This window comes from Platalea leucorodia (genome assembly GCF_965183815.1).
Source record: "Platalea leucorodia genome assembly, chromosome: 7".
Classification (NCBI taxonomy): Eukaryota; Metazoa; Chordata; class Aves; order Pelecaniformes; family Threskiornithidae; genus Platalea; species Platalea leucorodia.
In genome coordinates, this window is record NC_138829.1 from 71,380,312 (window position 1) to 71,404,993 (window position 24,682).

General features: G+C 49.1%; 1 protein-coding gene and 1 pseudogene across 2 annotated transcripts; both read right to left on the bottom strand.

The window, feature by feature from the left end:
• Positions 1–425: 425 nt before the first annotated feature.
• FTH1 (ferritin heavy chain 1) lies at positions 426–5,155 on the bottom strand. The gene is made up of 4 exons (XM_082317487.1): positions 4,889–5,155; positions 2,923–3,069; positions 1,780–1,905; positions 426–765 (listed from the first exon to the last, which is right to left on the bottom strand). Exons 1-4 carry the CDS (start codon positions 4,997–4,999, stop codon positions 601–603), a joined length of 549 nt encoding a protein of 182 aa, XP_082173613.1. The 5' UTR covers positions 5,000–5,155; the 3' UTR covers positions 426–600.
• Positions 5,156–19,946: 14,791 nt separating this feature from the next.
• Positions 19,947–20,822, bottom strand: LOC309593151 (olfactory receptor 5AS1-like; annotated as a pseudogene). The gene has a single exon. The product of its transcript is annotated as an olfactory receptor 5AS1-like (transcript).
• Positions 20,823–24,682: the final 3,860 nt, after the last annotated feature.

Consider the following 24,682-nt stretch of genomic DNA (forward strand, 5'->3'; position numbering starts at 1 on the left):
AGCTCTATAGTCTCGATTCACCGTACATTTTCTCCATCCGCAAGCGTAGTGCCGCTTGTTAGACAGGCATGATGCCTAGTGAGGCACTACCCCCCCCCCTTCAGTAGCCTCCTCTGAACCCACAGGGACCAATTCAGGAAGCCCAGATACTCAAGCCTTCCCCTTCCTTTCCTTGTGCATTCATTACAGCAACAGCTTTGGTGGCAAAGGCATTTAAAACACAACTTCAGGCACTGAACAATTCCTGCAGTGGATCCTGCTGGATTGGAAAAAAGTAATTTTTATAAAGCGCCAAGTAAAATTCGATCCCTCTAACACATTCCTTCATCCATGCCCAGCTTAAGACAGCTGTCACAACAGAGACTACGGAGCACAATCCTGCGAGTACAGGCCTCTCGCTCCCGAGAGAAACAGAAAAAGCCAACTTGAACCAAGTCACTTTATTGGATGGAGGGCAATACACAAAACACAGGAGAAAAGAGGGGTGATATTTGGTACAGAGTATGAGAACTGTTTATCTAAATAGCTGAAGATGCATGCATGGCTGGACAGTAAAGTAGGAGTCCCACTGAAACCCACAGGGTGGCTCTTGGCAAGACTTCAGCTCTCATTGTCACTGTCCCCTAGGGTGTGCTTGTCAAAGAGGTACTCTGCCATGCCATATTTTGGTGCCCCCATCTTCCGCAGGTTGGTCACATGGTCACCCAGCTCTTTGATGGATTTCACCTGTTCATCCAGGTAGTGAGTCTCAATGAAGTCACACAACTGAAAGGGAGACAAAAGAGTTTAAATGCAGGCCTGCACACACCTTACCCTGCTGAAGCAGCATCTGAAATTCTACCAGTCCTCTCTAGGGAAAGCAGAAGATGCAGAACGACAATTTTAAAGCTGCAGAAGATACCCGAGAGGAAGAAGCCTTTAGTTTTGCCTCAGCGATGCCAGAACAAGATCAAAGTGAGGCAGACTTATCTAGGCACGCTTGCTCCAGAACTGCAGTACAATGTCAGCTCACAAAGTGCCCCCTCTCCCTCCCTACAAGAAGCAACAGGCAAGTTTCGGAACATATTTAGAAGCCCCCACTGCACAGCACTTGAATTCATGACCACAAGGATTTACACCTGTAGAATGGCCCAGCTATGTTGTTTCCTTTAAAAAAAAAAAACCCTCTAACTTATGCAGGACACTCCCAAGAGTACTTTGATTCAGACACATGCTAACCTCTTCCTGATACTAAGAAGCCTCAATCCAGCCTTGCCAATAAATTCCATCTGTGAAGAAACCCATTTTTTCAAGCACTGTGTTCTCAAGTGTCACAGCTTTTAACATTCAGAAGTGACTCCAAAAGTTTATGACAAAAAAGCCTTACAGGCATCCATTGGTTTAACCTAAGAACACATCCCCCAGAGAAACAAGCCTTCTCCATAGAGCTTAATAAATTTCTTCTCTTCAAAATGCTGTTCACGAGTGCTCTCTGTTCCCAAGAGCAACAGAAGGGTTTGAACAAAGCAAGGCACCCACAGTTGGGTAAGGCAGGCCTCAGCCATCCTAACATGCTGCAACTGGTTCTCCTGTGAAGAGATGGCAATAACACCACCAAACAGCTAAGGTACAGGCTGACGCCTGGGCCCTTCCCCTCGGAAAGGCCGCACCACTGGTTCACACCCTTTTTTCACCTTTAGTAACGTCAGGGACACACAACTCGCCCCCAAAGCCACACAATTAGACACATACAAGCCCGCTCATTGCACAGCCACATGTTCAGCTTCAGCATCTACTTACGTGTGGGTCATTCTTTTCAGTTGCCAATTTGTGCAGTTCCAACAGTGACTGGTTCACATTCTTCTCCAGGTGCAGGGCACACTCCATTGCAGTCAGTCCATTCTCCCAGTCATCACGATCTGGCTTCTAGAAGGGGAAAACACACGACCACATTTTCTCTAAGTACCCACAGACCATTAGGGAGCAAAGCCTTTTTAGGTCAGTCGCAAAGCCTGTTTAGACCAAGTTCAGGCACTTTGGTACCTTCAAAAATTTGGCAGACACAGAGCACACACTCTGAACAGAACCTGAATGCATGCTCCACATCCCAGACCTGTCCCCATCCCCTAGGTTCTCCTCATGTTACGTTCACTGAGCTCTTGTGGGCAGGATGGCTAACGGAGCTACAGCCTTCCTCCTCACATTATAACCTAATGGCTTAAACATCTGCCTATGTAAGCAGGTAACAGGCACAATCTCAGAAATGAAGCAGTTAAGACGCCAGTACACACAAGTCTAGTCTTCAGCTTAGAACTGCCTAGTGTAGTCTGGTGTTTACAAGTACTCAGACTTACTGGTAAGCAAGGGAATTCTCAAGTGCCCATCACTTACTTTGTTTACTGTTTTCCCCATGAAGAGTTGTCTTGCATTAAACTGCCCCTACAATGTTGCTTACTTTCTGCTGTTCCAAATAATCTAATTAAAGTGACTTCAAGAAAACAGTGCTATGAAATCTTGCAGTGAGCCATAACAACTAATTGGAAACTTCAGATTTCCTATTCCCATGGCAAGCAAGTCAAGAGGTCTCTACAAAACAGCGTAGAGAACAGAGAAGGCTCTTGCTGTTAAAATTTCAGGTAGATGAACCAGTTGTGTTCTCATTACCCTCAGCCCACAGCAAACCACCCAGGGCTAGGCATCCTTGTCTTACACAGGAAGTATTTGTTATTAGTCAATCAGCACAAATTATCACATTACTACGCATCTCTAGATTTTGGGCCAAGTGCCACGCATGGATCGCAGCAATGCGGTATGTTTATCTACTGTCAGCTGCTGCTCCTTCTGGGAAAGGACTCGCAGGGAAATTCCTCCCCTTCCAGCCTGGAGACAGACCACAAGTCTAGTTCTGCATTAGAGAGGACAGCCCATAGCTCCACTCCTCACCTTGATGTCCTGCAAGAAGATGCGTCCGCCCCTCTGATTCTGTAGCTTCATCAGTTTCTCGGCATGCTCACGTTCCTCGTGGGACTGATGCAGGAAGTACTTGGCAAAGTTTTTCAGAGCCACATCATCCCGGTCAAAATAGTAGGACTGAAAAATAAGAATTCATATGCTCAAAACCCCAAGCCTCACTCCAGCAGCCACACAAAGCCAAGTCCGTACTGTGACTTCAGTTACGTCTCCTATCAGCCCTACTTCAAGATTGCTGGAGCCCAAGCTAAGGCTGGCAGTAGCACTGACGACAGCAAGGCAGTGTGGCAAAACTCCTTCCTTAGTAGCAAATTAGGTTTTCCTGTCTAGAATTAAATTTTAACCTGTATCCCTACCATGAACACCAGGGACACAAATGGCATTTCTGGTTCAGTTCTGAAGATAAAAACACCCACACCCCACAAAGATACCTGTTCTTCTGAGCACCATTCAAATGCCTTAAACAAAGCAGACTCAAAAGCCTTTTGCAAGAAGGAGAAATCTTCCCTGCTCCCTTTGCTTGCCTGAGTTTGTTTACAGTGATCACAGTCAAGGTTCTGACTTGCAATACCAGTTAAGGGTGGCCAAGAACTTTAAGTACTTCTGCAATAAAGATCGAGTGCTTCCTTAGGATTATCAGGGATTAAACTAAGAAGTACACTTTCTACTTTTGGGAAAAAAAAAGTTAGCATCACATTTAAAAAACAAAAGATAAATTGACATTCAACAGCAAATACAAAATCATCTTTTTTGAAAGCCAAAAAAACTGCAACAGCAGTTAGAAGCCATCACACAGCTTGTTTGTTCTTTGGCCAGAGCCATTAGGCAGGATTCAATGGCAAGCTTTGTATCAACTGCCAGTTATTTACCAGACAAACTACTACAGAATTCTCCGCTCTTAAACCAGCAGCTTGGAGGTTCAAGGCGAGACACTGGTCCTTGTGTACCACTATCATCCACCAAGATAATTACATTTAGCTTGTAACTGAGGCTCAGACCTTGATAGTAACACAAAAGCAAGCTGTGAAGTTCTACACCTACATGCCGCAACATACTACTGCGTCACCAGAAAGTCTCAAGTTGCCTGGAAGCCTAAAGCACCAAGATTGCTGCACAGAGGTCAGAGCTGCTGTTTGGACCGAAGTTACTCATCTCATCCATGGCTAAAACGCGAGTCTCATGCCAAGTGAGACGTGTAAGCACAACGCCGAGGAAACCACCGATTCCTACTAATTCACTTCAAAAAACTGAACGAAAAACCTTGCCTCAGAGACAAGAACGCCTGTGGGAAAGGTGCCAATCGCTTCGTTAGTCAACTCCTGCTATCCAGCCCAGCCCCAAGGGCAGAGCCGCTTGGAAGCTGCTGAGCTGTGCTGATAAGGAGTCCCCCAAGGGCAACAAACGGAGAGCGGTTAACGTGTAACTCAAGTTCGCCACCGAGATAAAGGTCTCACCTACAGAAAACAAGCGGCCGCCCCACCCCCTGGGGAAGGCCGAGATCGGCCCGGAGGCGGGGGAGGAGGAGGAGCGCGGCTGCGCCCGCAGGCGCCGCCCGGGAGCCCCCTCCCCGCAGGGCGCTGGGGCAGCTGGGCCCGGGGAGCCGGGGCTGCTCCCTCCGGCAGAGCGGGGAGGGCAGACGGGACAGCCAGCCCCACGGCCCCGGCTGCGCCGTCGTCCCTCATCCCCCCCCATGCCCTGCCTCCCCTCCTCAGGCAGGAGGTGCGGCACCTCTCCCGCCGCCCCGGCGGGGCCCAAGCACGGGGCGGGCCCGGATCCCTCTCAGCGGAGAGGCCGCGCCGGCTGGGCCCGCCTCCCCCCTGCCCCAACACCGGCCTCCCCGGCTAGGCCCGAAGCGCTCCCCCTTCCCCACCGGCAGGCCCCGCGCCTCTCCTCCCGTTATCCCCGCGTACAGGCCCCATCCCGCCCGCGGGCCGCTCACCATGCTGAGGTACACGTAGGAGGCGTAGAGCTCCAGGTTGATCTGGCGATTGATGGCGGCTTCGCAGTCCTGGTGGTAGTTCTGGCGAACCTGGGACAGGGGCGCTGCCATGGCGATGCCTTAAGGGGTGAGTCGGTGGGTACGGCTGCGGGGTGGCGGCGGTGGTGGCGGCGGGCCCGAGCGCGGCCGGTTCCGTCCAAGCACTGTTGACGCAGGAACCCGCTCCGCTCCGCCTCGCCGACGCGCTCTGACCGGCGCCCGCGCCGCCCTGCGCCTTTTATAGTGCCGCAGCGTCACCGCCCCGCCCACAAAGGGGCGGGGCCTGCCACCGCCCTTCTGCTAGCCCAGCGTGACTCAGCACCTCCCCCGGCCCCGCCCCCCCGAGGGGGCGGGGCCTCCTCCCCACAGGCGGCGGCCTCCAGCATGGCGGCGGGCGAGGCCTCTCCCTCCTCAGCGCCGTCCTCCCCGGCCTTCCACCCCAAAACCGTCAACCCCCGCCGCGTCCCGGTGTAGCCGACCCCCGTCTCAGCCTAAACCGGGAGGCCGGGGGTGTCTCTCTGCCGGAGCGCGGGGCTCCCGGCCCCGCAGGGAGGGAGCAGGCCGTGGGCAAAGGCCCAGCAAGCTCTGAGGCAAACGCGTTTGGTCGCCAACAAAAAACACCGTAGAGCTTTTCAACCTTAATAGTAAACGTTCGAGCTGCTTAATTAAAGCAGCGGTGGGAAGGAAGAAATTCATGGCATGGTGGATGAGGTTTTTTTTCCTTTCGCTTACTGTGATAGTGGTAATTGGGACTGGAAACCAGTATAAAAGCTGGGCTGGGGGTCAATGGCAGCTGCCGGCACTGGCTTGTCACCCCAGTAAAACGTCAGTGACTCAGTGGTGAGACCTGGCGAGTTTTCAGACTTCCTCCTTTCGGTGACCAGGCACTCCTTGGGATACTGCCTCAAAACCGCTCCTAAGAAATGCAAGAAACAATGAAATAAAGATGAAAATCCTTCCTTACTCTGATGAGCCAGCCAAGCAAGAACGAACGAACACCGCTGAACGGTACCATCACTCTTCAAAGCTGCTCCAAGTTACTACCAGGCACTTGCAGCTCTCCGTGTTTGCTGACGAGCCAGGGAAGGAAGCACGCTGGATGTTAGCCCCAGTGATGACTAAAGGCACCATATGCCAGAAAGCTGGTGAGAAAGTAACATTTCTTGCCCTCAGATGTTCAGTTTGCTTGATGATGAGATTTGGGATAAGTCAGTTCAAACATAATGCTGAATAATAAAGGAGTAATTCAGAAATCAAAGGCCAAACAGAAAAAAAAATGAGGCTTCTGATGATCAGATGATTATTTCAGCTGCTTTTAGTACCATCATAGGCTTTCAGCTTGTGCGGTCATTTCTTTTCAATGAACACTGGATTCTTCTACTTTCTGGTTTCTGAAATTTTAATCAGATTGTAAGTGCAACCTTGAGGCCTAGAAACGGCCTACTTAAACTGAGATCATCGGGCTCTCAAAATCTTGCCTTTTACTAAGACAATCTTAATGTTGAAATTAATCAGAAATATTAGAAGTTACTGAGCCTGCAAACTCAGATTAAATTTTCCTCTAACCAGTTCTTTCTACAAAGTTTTATTCGGTCTTTGAACCTTCCCAGTAATGTGTGATTTCCCACGCGTGACTGCGTAGGTGTCTGTCTGTCCGTAAAGGGCAGCACAAGGCTTGTGTCAGCACAACGGCACTCTCAGAGGCGCTCTGAACACCTGAAGGAAACAGGCAGCCGGTGGCTTCCTTTGTTTTACTGTTTTCTGTTGCTTCTGTCGGTTAACCATCAGAAGTAATTAAGCTCTATAAGTTAACGTGGGTCATACCTATCGCTTCGGCAGGTTGCCAGGTACATTTGAAATCTCATGTTCCCCTCCCACACAAATGCTTATGTAAAAAAAAAAAAAAAAGTTGTACCTGCTGGGCAGACTCGCATTACTGTTTTCATACTGTAGTATTTTCACCAGCATTTGGCTGAAGAGGCTTGCCAAAAGTTAGGAGTTGTCCTCCTGAAGCACAGACTCATGTATAACTTGACCCTCTATATTGGCAGTTCATTGCAGAGCACGTTTCAGTATTCCAGACAAACTAACCTTGAACCTACAAAACACTAAGCCATTCCTTTTACGTTATGTTTGCTGTTCGTCCTCTCTTTCCACTTAACCTTTTTGCCTGTGACTGATAAAGGCACACTTGGAACTACGAGAAGAAAGCTGCCCAGCAGCTTATAGACTGCAAACTATTGCTGTTTATTATTTCCAATCTCATCCTGACCAAACCTGCATAAACCCTCATGGCATCGTTTCATGGAAAGGCTGTGCAACAGCACGGTTTGCAAGCAACTGAGCAAACAGTCCATTAATAACAGGAATATTTCCTCTGTAGTTGGACAGTCTGTGCCACCCGTGATTAAATGTCAGTAAAATTAGGGAAGTCCTACGTTTTGCTTTCTGGATCAATCGCAAGTTGTGCAAACATACATGTTATCTTTGATGACAGCAGATTTACGTGGCCAGAATAGGACAGACCGCGTTGTACAGCCATGTGTCATGGTACCTTGGTGACCAAGAGGAAGAGTGTTCAGCACTGTGGTCTTACAAGAGTTTAGGTTCAGCTATACCCAGACCTTTTCTGTTGATTGTGCAACTGACTCTCAAACTACTGTCACATTATGGTTTAATTTTGACTTCCTACTGTTCTTAATTTCATACTGCTTTCCTATGGCTTGGGTTCAGCCTTCTTTTATCTCGTGCCTTTCTTCCTGAAGAATGCATTTACAAGCATTCTTGGGAAGAAGCCCGCTGAAGCATTACCATACTCAGGCTGGACTTCCCAGCAACTGACGTTCACCTTCAGTAACTGCAAGCTCGTTTTTTGCATCTGACAATGCTTCGCGCGCTACTTTCTATCATATGATTTTCAGTAGCTAATAGTTAATTGCACGCCTGACCGTTATTCATTAAAGTATCCAAATTAGAGGGGAGATCCAGTAGATTAAAGATGTCGGTGTATGCAGGAAAAAGAGCCTGGTAATCCAAATTACTTCTTTCAGTACGCTTTTACACGCAGACATCACAGCTGCCCAGGGACTGACCCATCCTCTCAGCAGAGCGCATGCGCAGCGTTACTTTGAATTCATGTCAGCTCTCAGCTGCTTCGTTGGCCTGAAGTAGAGGCATGCTTCGCGCTGCCTACAGGCAAAAGTCAATGTATTGTCTGCCTACACAAGCTTCAAATTGTTGAAGACAATCTCTGTTTTCCCTTGGACAAGATCCCGTCAGAAACAATGGAGCAAGCTCTCTTGTTTACAGCTTAGCTATTACACACACAGCAGAGACCCGAACATCAGCCAATTTAGGGACAGTAATGCTTGGCCTCCTCCTATGACAGCTGGAGAGGACAATTTAAGTGTGCAAAAACAATCCAAGCTTCTTTGATGAATGTTTCCATATAGATAAAGAAGATGATTCAGTCAGAGAACTGGTGGACCTAGGCGCAGAAAAATCCACCAAGACTCCGTTTGCACACGCCTCAGAGTATCTCAGCAGAGTGGCACACATCGTGTGTGTGCGTGCACGCGTGCGTCCGTCTGTCTGTCTGTCTGAGCGAGTCCCAGCCTGGGCCAAGAGCTGTTACGTCGGGAGCCCCAAGGGGGTTTAAGAGGGCGTGACACGTGGTTACAGCAAGTTTGCGCAGACAGGGCCACGCGTAGCACCATGCAGCAAGAGCATTTGATGCTGGCAAAGACTTTGCGTAGGGTAAGGCCTAGGGAATATTATAAAAAAAAAGGGAAAGTTTCCATGATTCTTACACCCACTTTAATATCATTCATACTGACCCTACCTGTGCCTTTCTTGGGCATGATCTTTCCAAATGATGGCAGTGATCTTACTGCGGGCTGAAAATATGACCTTTAAACAGATACTGGACAGTATTTGCATAAAATAAATTCTGAGCTTGTAGAAACAAAAGCCAGATTTTTGCTGATATAGTCCTTGAGCAAAAATTTAGCATGGGACTTAGGCATTGAGGTAGACCTTCAACGAGAGGGCTCCCTTAATGTGAGCACAGAGCTTGCTGTAGTTGGACAAGCCAGAATTCAGGAATGTTCAGCCAGTGTTCAGGAATACAAAATGTTTCATTTATTACCCGTAGAAATGGCTCCCCTCTCACTTAAAAATGCTTGCTTTTTGCCATGCTAGTGTAATGGGTAGAAGAATAACAGATCTGAATTAAAAAGCAACAACTGTTCCAAATCCAGTGAGCAAGAGAGAGCTGAATATGCCTCAAATATTACATCAACAAAAATACAGGAACCTTTTTTCAAAGCTCAAAGTCCTGTAAATAAGATAAACTGTGCATCTAGTCAAATATTTGTTACAGAGAACTTCCATTCCACCCGCAAACTTCAGTGTCATTCAGCTCGCGGGCTTTATGTAAACAGAAAAGCAACCCTAAACTTGGCTCCAAGGTTGATCATGTGTCTGGAAATTTGACACTGATCTCAACTGTGAGTTTTGAAAGCCGTTTACTAAAAACATCTGGGCTCCACTTGTTCTGTAAGATATCCTAAAAATGGAATCGCCATTAACGGCAAACTCCTCCTCTGTCTCCTTGGGCAAAACCCTGTGCAAATTTTTCAGTCATTTCTTTTAGGTGCCCAAATTTCTACACGTGGGAAAGCCAGGCTTTAGGCAACACGTTTTCACTGAGTACTTAGGGTACAGAATGCAAATGACTGGGTTACTCAGAACTGCTAGTTCCTGGAAACACAGTCCTAAACCAGAAAGGCAAAGGATATTTGAAGTTACTCTAGGAAGTTTGCTTAGGAGATGACTGAACACTAAGCTGTTCTGCTATAGGAAAAAAGTCCCAAAGACAAAATAAGCTGTAACAGACTTTACTACAGAGTTTTGTAGGCAAGTAATATAAAACCCATTTTAGACAAACATTTTCAAAGTTGTGTTACAGTTTTTTTCTCTCTCTGGAACATTTTTGCACACAGTCAGTCTGAATGAAATGCCCCAGGAGATTACAATTCTCCAATTTGTTCAGAATTCCCTTTTAATTCAATTTTTCTTCTTTGACATGCCTCTAAAAATGTACTTAGAGGCAAGAGAGTAAGGAGGAACAATGTTAATAATACAATAATTCTGTCTGCCCGGCATGGGCAGAAGCAGAATTTGGTGAATTTACTAGCATGTATCAACCCCGTTTAACCTAATTTCAAGACTGACTCCACTACCTGTGACCGAAAAGCTCCAGCTCTGATCCCAGTGACAGCCTGCACGCTAGCTGGGCCTGTGGTAGCTTTCACAAAGGAGATTTGCCAAGTTGCAAAAGGCTCAGTTAGTTTAATGTTGACATTCCACCACAGGCCACAATCCACAGCATTTGCTCTACCGTCATCATCCTCTCGTAGCGTGATCTGCTTTTTTCCCCTCTCAGATTGACAAAGTCTTAAAAACAAGGGGGTGGGTATCATTCTCGTTTCCTATTTCTGTTGTACTTAACTTTTTCCTCAAATACTGAAAAGCTGGGAAAAAACGCGCTTGCAAATAGAACCACCCAGCTCGAGCCAACAACCGTAGGGGAATTTCTCAATACACCAGTAATCACCTCCTTCCTATCATGAATTCCCCTGCAAAACACTGGTAAGTATTCCAGCCTTCATGAATGATGGGGCAGCTTTCATCCTCAGTAGGATACACAGGCGAAATGTTGTTTTTTTAAAGATGAGCTTTCCTTTGGGAATCTGTCAAAGAGACAAACTTTAAACAGGTTTCTGTCCCCTCCTCTGCCCCTCCGGCTGTCAGCTGAGGCCATCGTTCATTTTGTGAGGATGCACAACGGGGCGTCTTAGGCACAGACGCTGGAGCTGGCAGGCTAACAGCACTACGCCTGGCCCCACATGCGACGCAGGGAGCCCAGGCGCTCCCAGCACGGTGCCACAGCGCGTCGTAGGGTTATCAAGCAGAAATAAGCGGTGGCACTTGGTCAGCGAGAGACGGAGGCTGGTGGGGGAAGTAAGGCAGCAGTACAGCAGCCTTTAAAAGCTTCCCTACCCCATGACTGCGCCCATAAACCAGGCTGTCCATCTGCCAACGCATGCTCAGATTTGTAATTATTGCTCATCCCCGAGATGCCATTTTGACAGTTTGTGTAGCATCACGTTTGAACAGACGTTATACAGCATTAAGCCTTCCAGAGTAGGTGGTGGTTGCTTTTATATTTAGCCACCTGAAAAGGTGCAGGCGGACAAATGCCTTCAAGCGTGATGAGAAGAAACAAGCTTTTACAGGGAACTGGCAGTTAAACACCAGCTTAAAGAACATGCACCGGGCCGATAAAGCACCAGCTCCACCACAAAAACAAGCAGCGGCCCATGTCGCGATCTCTCTCAGGCAGGACGTGCTGATGGGGGGGCCACCTCCAAGCTGCTGCTGTTGAGCAGGTCTCTCCAGGAACTCATTTCATGGCTTGTTTAGAGGAAGTGAAGAAATTGGATCATCTTAGTGGCTTAGAAGAACCAGAGGGATTTGCTCTATTGAGGTGAGGCATAGGTCGGTGAGCGCAAGTAGAAAGCGGAGGGGATTTTCTGAGTTTGTGGGAAAAGCTGCTTCCTGCTATGCTGTAAAGGGGCACTGAAAACAGCCGTGTGGTTTATGCAGCTGAGATGCAGCCACAACTCTGCAAGCTCCACACACCCCCCCCCACTTGCACACCTTTCCTGCTGGGTGTTATTTCCTCCTAAGCCATGTCCACCCCTCGCCAGCAGGGTAAAAACCTTTAAAAGCAGTTCAAGGGGCTCAAGTTGGATCTGCTCCTACACGCGCTACCTGCGGAGCAGCCAGCTCGTGTTGAAGTGCGGCGTATTTGCTCCCGCAAAGTCACCTCTGGATGAGCTGGACACAGCCCCTTCCACAAGCCAAGAGCAGCTGGTGGGGAAGCGATCCGCTGCTGCTTTCCCTGTGCCGTCACCGCTTCTGCCCCGCAGGCTGAACAAACTGGGCAAAAGGAGAGCCAAGACCTTAGAACCCGGTTCACCCTTTTCAAATTTCATCCACCACAGCATTTGTGGAAAAAAAAAAGCAATGAAACTGGACAGAAAGAGATATAACATAGGGAGAAGAGTCAACAGGCTCTACTGGGGCAAGACCTGACCTTGGTATTAATACATAGGATCGGATACGAGGACCATGTATAAGTCGTCATCTTGAACTCAGCAGATGTTGGACCATGCCCACAGATAGCAACATTTCAGCAACCACTAAAACAGTTAAAGGACAGGCCGCCCGCTCCACGCAGTCAGCTAGATAACGCGGAAGGGCAGCTACAGGAGTACGCGCTGCTACGGAAAGTATATAAACTCAGCAATCACATCTGGCTGTTTCCGACTGTAGCACGAGCTGTGCTGGCAGATGCTCTGCTGAGCAGGCTAGGAAGAATCATTAAACCCAGGCAGACCACTAGCCTCTTAAATGTGGCCATCAGCTCATGTTGCCCTGTGTTTTCGGGCAGCGTGCTGGAAAGATACTCCCACTAAAAACTGTTATTATCAGTCTCGTGTGGTAGGAATCGATGGCAGCTTGCAAGGCTCTCAGGCTTTTGTAGGACAGCAGCCAGCTTCATTTCGGGTTTCAGACAGCCGGAGGAATGCTCTGCCTGGTCTAAGGAATCAGTCCCTCCCCTCAGTTGCTCTACTTTAGGAGTAGTCCTGCTCAGTCACGCATGGCCGCGCTGCCCAAAACCTGTCTAAATAGAGAGTGACGACCAAGACTGAAACCAGTCAAATCAGGAACTTTCTAGTCCCACAAGAAAAAAACCAAGATTTCCGCTCCACCCTTATTTAGCACAGGCTGGGCTCCTTGCCTTTTGTTTTGATGCTCTTGGTTGCTTCTAAAAGCCATTGTGAAAGGGACACGACCCACGGGACAGCAGTCGGCTCGGAGTAAAGCTACAGCATGCGGCTGAAACATTCACACAGCTTGAGGCTGTCAAAAAGGGGAGACTGCATTCCTCACACACCCACGCCCACGCACACCCAGTTATTTGCCTCTTTTCCCCGTCTCCAGCCTCCCTGCCTACCCCACACTAGTTAGTGTTCACCAGGGTTTCAACAGGCCAGTTCAGCTCATGAACCTAGCAGAAGAGGAGAAGGGAACCATTTCTGGCCCGTTTCCAGGGTTGGCTTGGCCGGTGGATGGATCTGACAAGCTCCAGAATCGGGGGCAGGGTGGGAGGGCAGCAGGTTGCTCCATCAGCTCAAGCGTTCAGGTTATGCCTTCATGCCGAGATGGCCGAGGGCTGCTGGCCAAGCAATGGGAAGCAGAAAGGGGAGAGACAGACGCAAACTGCTTCAAATGCCACAGCCAGATCCTTGAGAGCTTGCACACACCCTCCCTGAAAGCAGAGGGTGCTTCCTCACACCTGCTGTGGCCAAGACGTTTGTTTCCCAAACTGCGTGAGCTAGAAATCCTGTTCCTAATTTCGTCCCTGTAACTTCCCGTTTAGACAAGCCATCTGAATTTCTGCTGCCTGTCATGATCCCACCAAAACACCTCCTCAAATGAAATTAAAGTTTCCAGCGTGTGTGTGTGTGTGTGCAAGCCAAGAAAGGAAAAAAACAACAACAAAACGGGAGGCAACCGCAGCCTTGCTCATAGGGGTCGGTCAGTGCAGGCCCGCGATACGCTCCGATGGCAGCGAGGCACTGAGCACACAGCTCGCAGCCAGCCGTTCCTCAGACAGGGACTCGTGCCGAAAGGGCGAAGGCTGAACACCTAGGATTTGGCCAAGATGCCAGGACAGTAAGCAGTGAAGATGTTAAATCCGGCCCAAAAGGGAAGCGGCTGTACTGAGCTCTCTTACAGAGCATTCCTCCAGTCAGGAGGTGCAGATTGAGCAACAGGCTGACATCAGCTAAAATAACAGGATGGTGGAGGGAGCGGCTCAGATGCTAAACCATGCGGATGTTACTTAGGACACCGTGCAAAACGTAATTCCTGACTGGGAAGAAAAAGAAGCCAGAATTGCAGCATTGTTACTTAATCCAGGAAACTTTGGCAGTAAAGTTCAGCTGTGTGAACTGGCTCAGCATGACCACACAAAAAAGCTACCTGCCTTTTACCGGAATTCACAAGCGGCTGCATCCCCAGCCACAGTGAGGCTTAACGAGCAGTGAAGACTGCCTGACGCAGGCAATTCCTACATCTTTTCCTGCCCCTACAGCAGAGCTTCCCTGGAGAAGATGCTGTGTCGAGTCCAGGTCCTTGCCCAGCAAGGAGTACGCACTCCAGCCCTTGCTCGCTCATTATCCCGAGTGCCTCACTTTCGGAAGCAAGGGGGAAACGGATTTGCCACCAAACCTCGTGCTTATTTAACTCCCACTCTTCTCATGCACTTCTTGGATCAGTCAGTTCAGATCCACAGACAAGAAAAGGCTGTCTCACTGCCCTGTTAAAAACAAATTTGGATTTAAGATAGCCAGTGAGCCAGAACTGCCCATACATACTTTGCCAGCAATTCTGACTGGTCTAAACAGCAGACAAGTGACGTTTGCTGGCCCTGCTGTTGAGCCATCGAGTTGCATTCGGGCAGCACATGAGTCCCTACAGATCTCCACTCTTTCTCTACCTTTGCTATTTACCGAGAAGGTCACTTGTTAGAAAAGCCTGTGTTTACTCTCTGCTTTCTCCATCTTTCCATATACTTTGGAGTCACTAGGGTCTACCTCCCTCCCCGTAAATGGCAACACTTCAGGATGAACAGGGTGAACCGTGGTTGTCAGCCTAGTAAAGGAAAGAACACTTCCAGTGTTTTCTCCTGAAAACCCTTCTCCTTTGCATCCTTAGCTTAGTCCTGCCTGCAAGGCCCTGTGTCATCCCAAACCTCCTCAGGTGGGAAGCGTTCACTACCTTCTTGCTCTGCTCTAGAGGCGAGAAAAGCAGCTGGATCCAGAAGGAGCTGAGCACAGGAGAAAGGAGTACTTCAGCTCCTTCAACCTAAACTGGCCCATGGTCACATCGCGGTAACACAACCGCACAGAGGCTGACGATAAGAAAGGTGACAAACTAGGAAAAGAGCTGGAAATTGAGGGGACTGAGAAGGAAGAAGGAAGGGGACTGAGAATCTCTGTTTTTACAGCCACGTCCAGTGTAAGAAACACTAGTGCATGGAGAGACTGAGGAGCGGGAATAGCAAGTGACACCATCATTACTTCAGATCAACTGGAAACTTTCTCTTCTTGTACTAGAAGTCCTTCAGAATTGCCTTCTTCCAGAAACAACCGGTAGGAGACAGTTCTACCCCTTTCCCCATATCACCCCCAACCACAATCAGACAGAGCTCTTTTTGTTTCAGTCAGTTTCTGCTTTCCTCTTGGGTGGGAGTACCAGGATTGAGCAACAGCACCAAAGCAACCAAAGCAAAAGCACCCAAACCCTAAGGGCTAGGAATTGGGAAGCGGACACCATCGCTTCCTGACCAGCACATGACTTTTACTCATTTTCCTTCTTGAGAATGAGACAGCATTTCCTTTTCAGGCAACGTGTTTTGTCTGACGTCTGCCATAACCAAACTAAGAAAGGCACTATGCATTTGCCAAGAGCCAATTTTAAAAAGCATCTTTTTTCATCTTTGAAAACTAGCAGATTGTCCCTGCGTCATACCGCAAGGCAGCGGATATGTGAAAGGTTACAGCACTGAGCTTTAATTTAAGAGTTCAGTCGTCTTGCGAAGAATGCTGCCCTTCGCAGCTCTTTCTAGGAAGATTTCAGAAATTTTGTTAACGTTTCCATCTTGCTTACAGCACCAGGATGACAGTCAACAGCCAGCACAGTGAGAAGCTGGTCAGGACTCCCAGCACCCCTCCTCCTCCCATTTCAACCCCTTCCCCCCAAAACACAGAGATTTAACAGAATTTGGGGGAGGGAGGAAGGACAACAGAAAGCTGCCAAGTGCCAGTGGTGCCTTCCAGTATCATTACCATTTGCAGAGCTACCACACCTGCCTAATCCTGTCATCGTAAAGCAAGAAAGCTCATTTTCCCATAAGTACTTTCCGCTTTGTTGGTCTTCATATACATTAGCTCTGCTCCCTCAAGCCGTACAACTGTGTCATAACTCATCTGAGTCTTCTTTCCCTTAGCAGAGCCAATCTGAGTGACACTTCCACCTCATCTGACTGCCTAAGGCTGCCTGGAACATCAGGGCATCTCCCTGCTCTCAAGCCTATGCCAGCCTCTGACCCAGAGCTCCTCCGGCTCAGCGTGACCTCAGCTTGCCACCACAGCGAGCGAGCACGCCCTGCCAGCCAGCGGGGCCACGGCAAGTCGCTAAGCACCCAGCTGTCAGGACCAGGCAGCCACTGAAGTCCTCGTACAGGCTTTAGGCCTCCGGTGTCTGTGCCAGGGCGCCCCGGGGGAGGAAGGAAACAATCCTCAGCGAGAGAAGGAGGCTGGGTGCCGCACCCAACTGCCCCTCCCCGCCGTCCGGCCCTGCCGCTCGCCCCGCGCACCCCCACGAGCGGCAGGGACGTGGGAGCCAGAAACCAGCACCCTCACCCACGGGACCAGGAGTGAGAGGGGCCAGGGCAGCCAGGCGAGGCAGGCGGGAGCCACCCCGGCACCGGGCCTTGTCCCACCCCGGCACCGGGCCTTGTCCCTCCCCAGTCCCGTTACCGGCCCAGCCACCAGGCCCGGCCCGGCCTCCCTCCAGTCAACAGCGGGGTAGCTCAGGCCAGGCCTGGGGCCCGGTACGGCGCTTACACGGCGCTGCGGGGCCGAGGGAAGGCGAGCGGGGGCCCCGGTGAGGCCGGGCCGGGCCGGCGGAGCCTGCGGGGGCCCGGGCCTGAGCCCCGGGCTACGCTGCCGCCGCGCGGGCCGCAGGGGGCGCTGCCGGCGGAGGAGCGCCCGGCTGAGCCAATCAGGGGGTGCGTCGCTGGGGTCGCGCGTGCGCCGCTGCCCCGGAGCATGCTGGGAGATGTAGTCCCCGGCAGCGCGGCGGGAACGCGGAGCTGTGGACTCCCACTACCGCTCTCGGCGGGGCCGCGTCCGCGGCCCGTGGGGACCCGCTGCGGCGCGGCGGGGTGCTGTGGCGGCAGGGAACCTTCCGGCGTCTGCCAGTGCTGCCGCAGGCTGCGCGGGGGAGCTGGGCTGCCCGCGGACCGCGGCGGCGGTGCCCGGGCCCTGCGGGGTCGGACCCGTGTTGCCATGGAGATGAGGCCTCCGTGTCGTGGAGTGATGACGTCGCCGCGGCGGCGCACGGCATGCTGGGAAGTGTAGGCCGGGGGGGGCGGCGGCGGCCGTGGCGAGGGCAGCCCCTCTGAGGGGAATGGGGCTTGTGGGTGCGCTGGTGCCCGGGAAGCCCCTGCTGAGGTCGGGGAGAGGGGGCCGGGGGCAGCCGCCACTCCGGGGCTGGGTTCCCCAAGCGAGGGGGGCCTCAGCAGCGGCTCGCACGCAGCCAGGCCCCGGGCTGCGGCGCCCGGCCGGGGGGAGGCGGCCTGCACATGGCAGGGACCGGGTGATGTTCGTCAGTAGCGCATGCAAACGAACGGCAGCCAGGATTTAACAAGCTCCAGGGTGAACATTTGCATGGTCCTGGGGGTGCTGGTCGGCAGCCGGCTGAGTACGAGCCAGCAGTGTGCCCAGGTGGCCAAGAGGGCCAATGGCATCCTGGCTTGTATCAGGAATAATGTGGCCAGCAGGAGCAGGGCAGGGATGGTCCCGCTGGTCAGCCTGCACCTCGAATGCCGTGTTCAGTTTTGGGCCCCGCACCCCAAGGCGGCCATGGAGGGGCTGCAGCGTGGCCAGAGCAGGGCAGCGAGGCTGGGGCAGGGGCTGGAGCACAAGGCTGGGGAGGAGCGGCTGGGGGAGCTGGGGGGGCTCAGCCTGGAGAAGAGGAGGCTGAGGGGAGCCCTCATCGCTCTCTGCAACGGCCTGAAAGGAGGCTGGAGCCGGGGGGGTCGGTCTCTGCTCCCCAGGAACAAGCGATGGGACGAGAGGGAACGGCCTCAAGCTGCGCCAGGGCAGGGTTGGGTTGGGTATTAGGAAAAACTTCTTCACGGAAAGGGCTGTCAGGGCCTGGCCCAGGCTGCCCAGGGCAGGGGCTGAGTCCCCATCCCTGGGGGGATTTAAAAGCCGGGGAGATGTGGTGCTTGGGGACATGGTTTAGTGGTGGCCTTGGCAGCTCTGGGTTAACGGTTGGACTCGATGATCTTAAAGGCCTTTTCCAACCTAAACGATTCTAAGATTATTTACCTATTTTCATTTACTTTGTGATTATAATAATTTCTGTGCTGGTATTCATCCTTTTGATTCTGTGAGCTACTAGCAGCTCCAGACGGACCAGTCTAGCTCTGCCTCCGATTGTACCGTGGCTTCCTACACCCCGTCTCACAGCGCTTTCCACAACTTGGTTTTCTCAGCAGCCTGAGCCAAGGTTCCACAGCTGGGCCGTCTCAGAGATGGACCTTGGACTCCTGACACAGAGGGAGGTGAAAGCTGGGGAGAAGATGAAAGGGGGAGGGTTACAGAGAGATGTTTACAACCTATGGGAGGGAGGTAAAGAGGAGCACGCTTGGCATATCTTCTTAATGGAAACTTCACCAAATACAATATGTTGCAACTTCACAGAAGAATTAAATTGGATCTTCAATTTTCTGTTGCTGACATTTGTACCTAACAGCTGCACACACAAAATTTTCTCCCGCTAGCCTAAGAAATGACCATTTTCACTGTTTAGAAAAACCCACGATTATGTATTTTTTAGTGGAGACGTGAAAGAAGATGAAGAAACCCAGGGCCAAGTCAAGTTGGTCTTCAGGAGACACAGTTATTAGGAATCACAGAATCATTGGATTGGGAGGGATCTGAGGGAGTCCTCTGGTCCTGCCTCATCTTCACCTTGCCAGCCTGGCGGGGGGGCAGCTGCCATTCCCCATCTGCTTCACCACCGCTCTGCAGGAACAGGGGAACACAGGAGCATTTCTTGGGCTTGCAAAGGACGGGGTTAGGAAGCCCGTAGTTTAGTTGCAGATTAGAGCGGCAAGGAATGGGCAGGGGCAACTAGAAGGGCTCCCACAGGCACCAGCAAGTGGAAAGCCAACAAAAAAAGGGTCCGGTGCTGAAGTGACAGGAGCCAAAGCAGAGGCCCGCTGCACCCGCGCTGACCCAGTATATTAATTAATATTTCTTTATATCGAATCCAGACACCAGTGCACTACAAAAGCGTATCTTGACATCAGCGTGTTTTGCAACGCTGCGACGCTGTCAATACCATAACCATCAACAAGCATTTCGTAACACAATTAAGCAGAAATATAAAAGCAATCATGCTGCGAGAAGGGAGACGAGCTTGCGGTAGAAAGGCAGAAACAGATTATGGAAAAACATACGCAAGTAGTAAAATCTTCATGGTAAGAACACAAGATGAGAACAAGCATGAAAGATGTCTGGTGGGGGCAGAAGAGGCAGGAAGGATGGCTGGTAAAACTTGAACAAGTCCAGTCCTAAAAATAAAATAAACTATATCATGAGCAGATGAAATTCCTCTCTTTCTAGAGGGCGCGGCAGAGCTGGCTGCCCCATAAGGGAAGTCTTTTCCACTGTACAAAAGCTTTTAGTTTTCCAAATTTAATATATGCGATCACACCCACATGTAGTAGTCATCTAAAGTGGACTTTTCTTTAAAACATCTTGGTTGAGAGTTGTCTCAATAATTGTAAGCTGCAAAAATGTAACTTCCTTCTGCATTTGGGAAAGACTCCCTTTATGGGCAGCCAGGAGAAAGAGATCCTTCTGGGGTGGGATCTGTCTGACCTGGGCTTCTGTTTTATGATGAGGTGAATCACCTTCTAAGTTGACTACTTTCTTCCAGTGATGACCAAATGAGCCTGGGAAGCTAGTTCAGACGCGGATATTCCTAACAAGTCACCTACACTTAGTCAGATGGATCCCATCGCTTGTATTTTTATTGTGTATTGCACCAGAAACACACTATATCTTTTTCACTTCTAAGAAAATCACTGAGAAAATATTTTTCTCTCTACTGTTCTCCTTAGGGCATCCTTCACCAGTTTGTTCCTCAGGCTGTAAATCAGGGGGAAAGACGACAGTATAAAACGCAGGGATAAAATGCGAGTAGCTGGAGCTGGGCTGTAAATACATGAAGAAGAGGGAGCCATAGAATAACGCAACAGCCGTCAGATGGGAGGTTCAGGCACGGAAGGCTTTTTGCCTGCTATCTGCCACATGGATCTGGAAGGTGGTGCTGGGGATGCAGGCGTAGGAGACAGCGATGGTCAGGAAGGTGCCGGTTTGTATAAAGCCGAAGAGGAGGACCTCGTTGATGTGTGCGTTGGAGCAGGAGAGCTCCAGCGGCGGGGGAATGTCGCGGAAGAAATGGTTGACCACGTTGGAGCCACAGGACGACAACGTGAATGCGAAAGACGTGTGCACCAGCGAGGTCAGGCCGCAGGTACCATGGAGGCGCAGACCCTGCAGGACACAGCAATGGTGTAGAGAAGAGGATGACACAGCCACATAGCAGTCGTTAGCCATCACAGCCAAAATGAGGCGCTCGGCATCAGCGAAGGCAGCAAAGAAACATGGCTTGCATAGCCAATTAAAGAAATGGTCTTCTGCTGTGCTAACAGATTCACCAGCACCTTGGAAGCAACTGCAGATGAACGGCTCAGGTCTGAGAAAGATAAATTGCTTCAGAAATAGTACATTGGGGTATGAAGGGAGGCATTGAGCTGGACGAGCACAATGAGGCCAGCGTTCCCCACCAAAACGGTGGCATAGATGAGTAGGAAGAGCCCAAACAAAGGTATCTCCACCTCTGCACGGCTGGTGAAACCCAAGAGAATGAACTCAGTGTGGTGCGGTTTTTTCATTTCATTACCTTGTGTTTGGCTTTGTACACGTAAAATTTGTCAGGGGATCAGTCAATCCCAGCAGGTAAGCAATGCAGAAACGCATTATAACCTCCACAAGATAGAGGTAGTGGAAATGTAAGCATCTCACCCAATATAAGAGGGGGAAACCAGTGGTTTAGATGATGCCTGTTGAAAGGAAAGCTTAGGAGGACATTCAAACACTTTATATGTGGAATTCCTTCCTGTATGTTCCATTCATACGTATATGAAATAGGACCTCAGATGGGGTTTTATTTAAGAGCTAGACCATAGTGCAGGTATAGAAGAAATCTTGTACAATATATCACTTGAGGAAAAACATTCATTGACTCAAATAGCTGCTGCACATTTACCTGTGTGAACCGTAGAGTAAGGAGTTCAGGCCAGGTTGATAATGACCTTTCCGAGTCAGCAGTGAAACTGAACACTGGAAAAAGTGGATTGAAATGCTGGAACATAAGCAGATTTTATTTTTATTTTTTTTTTAGACAAAAAGACTAAGTAGTTTGGAAAAAACACAAATAGTTGAGTTTAAAATAAAATTAAATGTTGCATCTCATTCTGGGATTTCTTACAAAGTATTTTGCGGGTTTATTTTCCTGAGGCTGATTAATTGTTAAGCAATTGATGAAAAGAAAACCATGATTTTTTTTTACTGTTCAAACACAAATGTTTTTAGATTTTCCGAGTAGTTTTCCCCACATTTTTTGTGGGGGCTAAAACTATTAATTGAATTTGAATTAAACTCAGTCCCCTAGAAAATTAATTCTGGGTATTAGTTTTACCTTTCCAGAAAGAGTGCGTAATTTAACTTCGCAAAAGTTAAGACACGTTTCTGCTGATGCCAGTAAAAATTCTAGGCAGGGCAGATATATCTTGCTCACCTTTACGGTCACAGGAAATAGAAGGATTACAAAATGACATCTAATAAAATAACTGCTAACACAGGTCAGTTAGCATTGATGTTTACAGAATTCTCCATGTGGACAAAGGCACAGACACACCAGAAATGTCTCTGTTCCTGAAAAAATAATAATCTAAGCTGACTCAGTCGGGATAGGATAGGATATAGGTGGTTACAGTAGAGCCTGGGGGTTCAGAAAGGAGGACTTCAGTTCCCAGCGGTGTTTCCAGGCGCTCTGGTTGCAATGAATCTCACCTGCATTTGGCTGTCTAAAGGTTGGTCTGAGTGCATCATCTTCAGTTCCAAAGAACAACTCATCCCATCGTAAAATAAGTTTCTAAGGAAAATGGCACGTATTGCTTTCTGCAGGTGTCTCCCTCCCTGCGCTGACTATAAAATAAGCCCAGATGGCTAGGTTAGGCTTGCGTAGCTCCATTTTATGCTGCTGAAATTATACAAAATGGATCCTACCCGTCCTATCCCCATACCCTGTCCCTCAGCGCTTAGGCAGAACACAGCTTGAAGCTCCGGGGTACGAGTTCACAGATGACACCCCCGAGGCAAGACCCTAGGTATTGACCGAGGCAATCACGTGGGAGGGAAGCAAAACACCGCAGCAGAACTGGTTTTTATTTCTCCCATTTCAACAAACTGTCTGTGAAGAGATGGGAAAGCTCCAGAGAGGCTTCCAGTAACCTCCGATGGATGCATATGGACCTTCTGGAGCTCTGGGCAGGGGCTAAGCCATGACACATGACAGGGAGGTAATGGATGCTCTGGTCTGGGCAAGGAGTGATGTGGGAAAGCCCCTCCAGAAGAAAATGGGAAAATTACTGTGTTTGGATTGTTATTCATTTCTCTGCTATTTCATTTGATATGCTTAGGATGGGGTTCATCACTCAACTTAAACGATTAAAAGTTACTTGTCTAAGCCTAACTTCTAGGCGACTCCTGTGGTCCGTGTAGAGAAATAATCACTCAAATCCTAGAAAATGCCCAGAGCCCAAACACCTGTATACAGGCTGCTGTGGACACGGCTTATCTGAGTTCAGGAGAGGACTGCGTATCTCTCTTCTGATCCAGTTCTGCTTTCAGGGACCGGTCGTGTGTCCAGTATTAATCAACTCTCAGATGACTACAGACTGCAAATCAGTAAAAATACATCTTAAGGGTCCAATAAGGAAGACTGCCAGCGTTGTAAACTATCCTTAGGTCGAATAAGGAGAATGCGGACTGGAATTCAGCCTGCACGTGTTGGTATTGTTTCATGAGGGCCAGGAAGAACTTGAAATCACGATTACCCTCCCTTCGAGTCAGCTTCTTCTAGTTCTCTTGTAAAGGCTGATGGTTTCATGAGGCCAGCAATCCTCTGCTGCCTCTTGCTCCGTATGACCCCATGACTTAGAGGATCTGTGGCCAGAGAGAAAATGTCATCTATAAAAAACACAAAAAGAAAGCTCCAATTTATTATCAAAATAAATGATAACATTACCTAGAGAAGAATACAAATCCTCTGCTTATGTTCTGGAGGGGTTTTTTCTTTTTTTTTTTTGTCCTAATGAGCTCTGTGTTCATGAACCGAAGACCTCAGCAGCCTGCAACCATTGCGTCACTCAGTGGGGTCCCTCTAGACCACGTACAGCACTTAAGGGAAGCTGGTTGTGAAGACCTTGCCGTTCCCCCGCTGACTGCACGTACCGGCTCACCCGTCGCCACTGCCAGCCAGGGAGGAGCAGAACATGCCAACAACTTACTTGATCCTGTAGCCAGAGCTTCTCTAAGTGCCGTTGCATGTCCAGCTTTCCAGCAGCATTTGTTCCTGAGGAAAAGAAAGCATCATTTTTAATGTTGATTTCCAAGGTAGGAAACATACCCATAGCCTGAAATATTATAAAATCTGAGTGTCTGTTAATTGTGTCACTGTTTTATTCTCTATCCTTACTCTGTACTTTAAATCTTGCACACGGAAAGCACATAATTGCAGTCTAAACTTATATACACAACAGTAAAAAGAATAATTAATGAATTTTCATATAAGGAATGCTGAAAATAAAGTCTACAAAAAAAAAAATGAGGTCATAGAGAGGAGAATTGTTTTGACCTGAGCTGGATGACAAATCTGTGGTTACAGCAGATGCAGGGTTGGTTAAGTCTTAAACATGTGTTTAAGTCTTAATCTCAAACCACCAAAATCCACAGGAGTTCTAACATGGGCTTAATGAGCACTGAAATGTGGGGTTACAGAAACGAAGAATCATTTAACAGCAGCAGCTTGTCATACAGACCGTGGTGTTGGTCACTGCAAACAGTCCACGTGTCTTGTCTAGAGTTCCCTATAGCACAGAAAATCATTAGCAATCAAGCTGTTGGGCTCTGCAAGTTGCTGCTAATCGGCTGGACTACTGTAACTGTCTGAAAGTTAATTACTCTCAATACAATGGAAATAGCAACAGCTTAAAAGATATTTCGATCATTCAGTTGTTTCGGTAAGAAGCTCCACCTCGCAAGCTCAAGCATTCACTTAATACACCTGCAATTAACAGTTCTCATTTTCTACAGAGCCCTAAACGGAAATGTCCAAACCAGACCACAACCTGAAAACGAGAGAGGCATTGTTCTTGAAGTCAACGTTTTAAGAGAAGTAAAAAAAGGTAATTATGAGGTTGTAGTGTTCTTTCCTTTGTGTCACCCACAGACGTGCTGTTATTTAACATGCCTGTAAAGACTGATGGTCCCATTTGTCTGACTCGATGTTATCCCCTACAGAGGCAGACTTCTACAGTTTATCTAACCATTGTGTGCTCTTTATAAGCAGTGATGAGAAACCAGCACCTCTAAGAGGCAAATCATTTCACCCCAAAGTAAGCAGACATTTTAAGTAGCTTACAGGAATTTTGCCTTACATTACCTGCTTCTTTTCTGTGACTGCAAACGA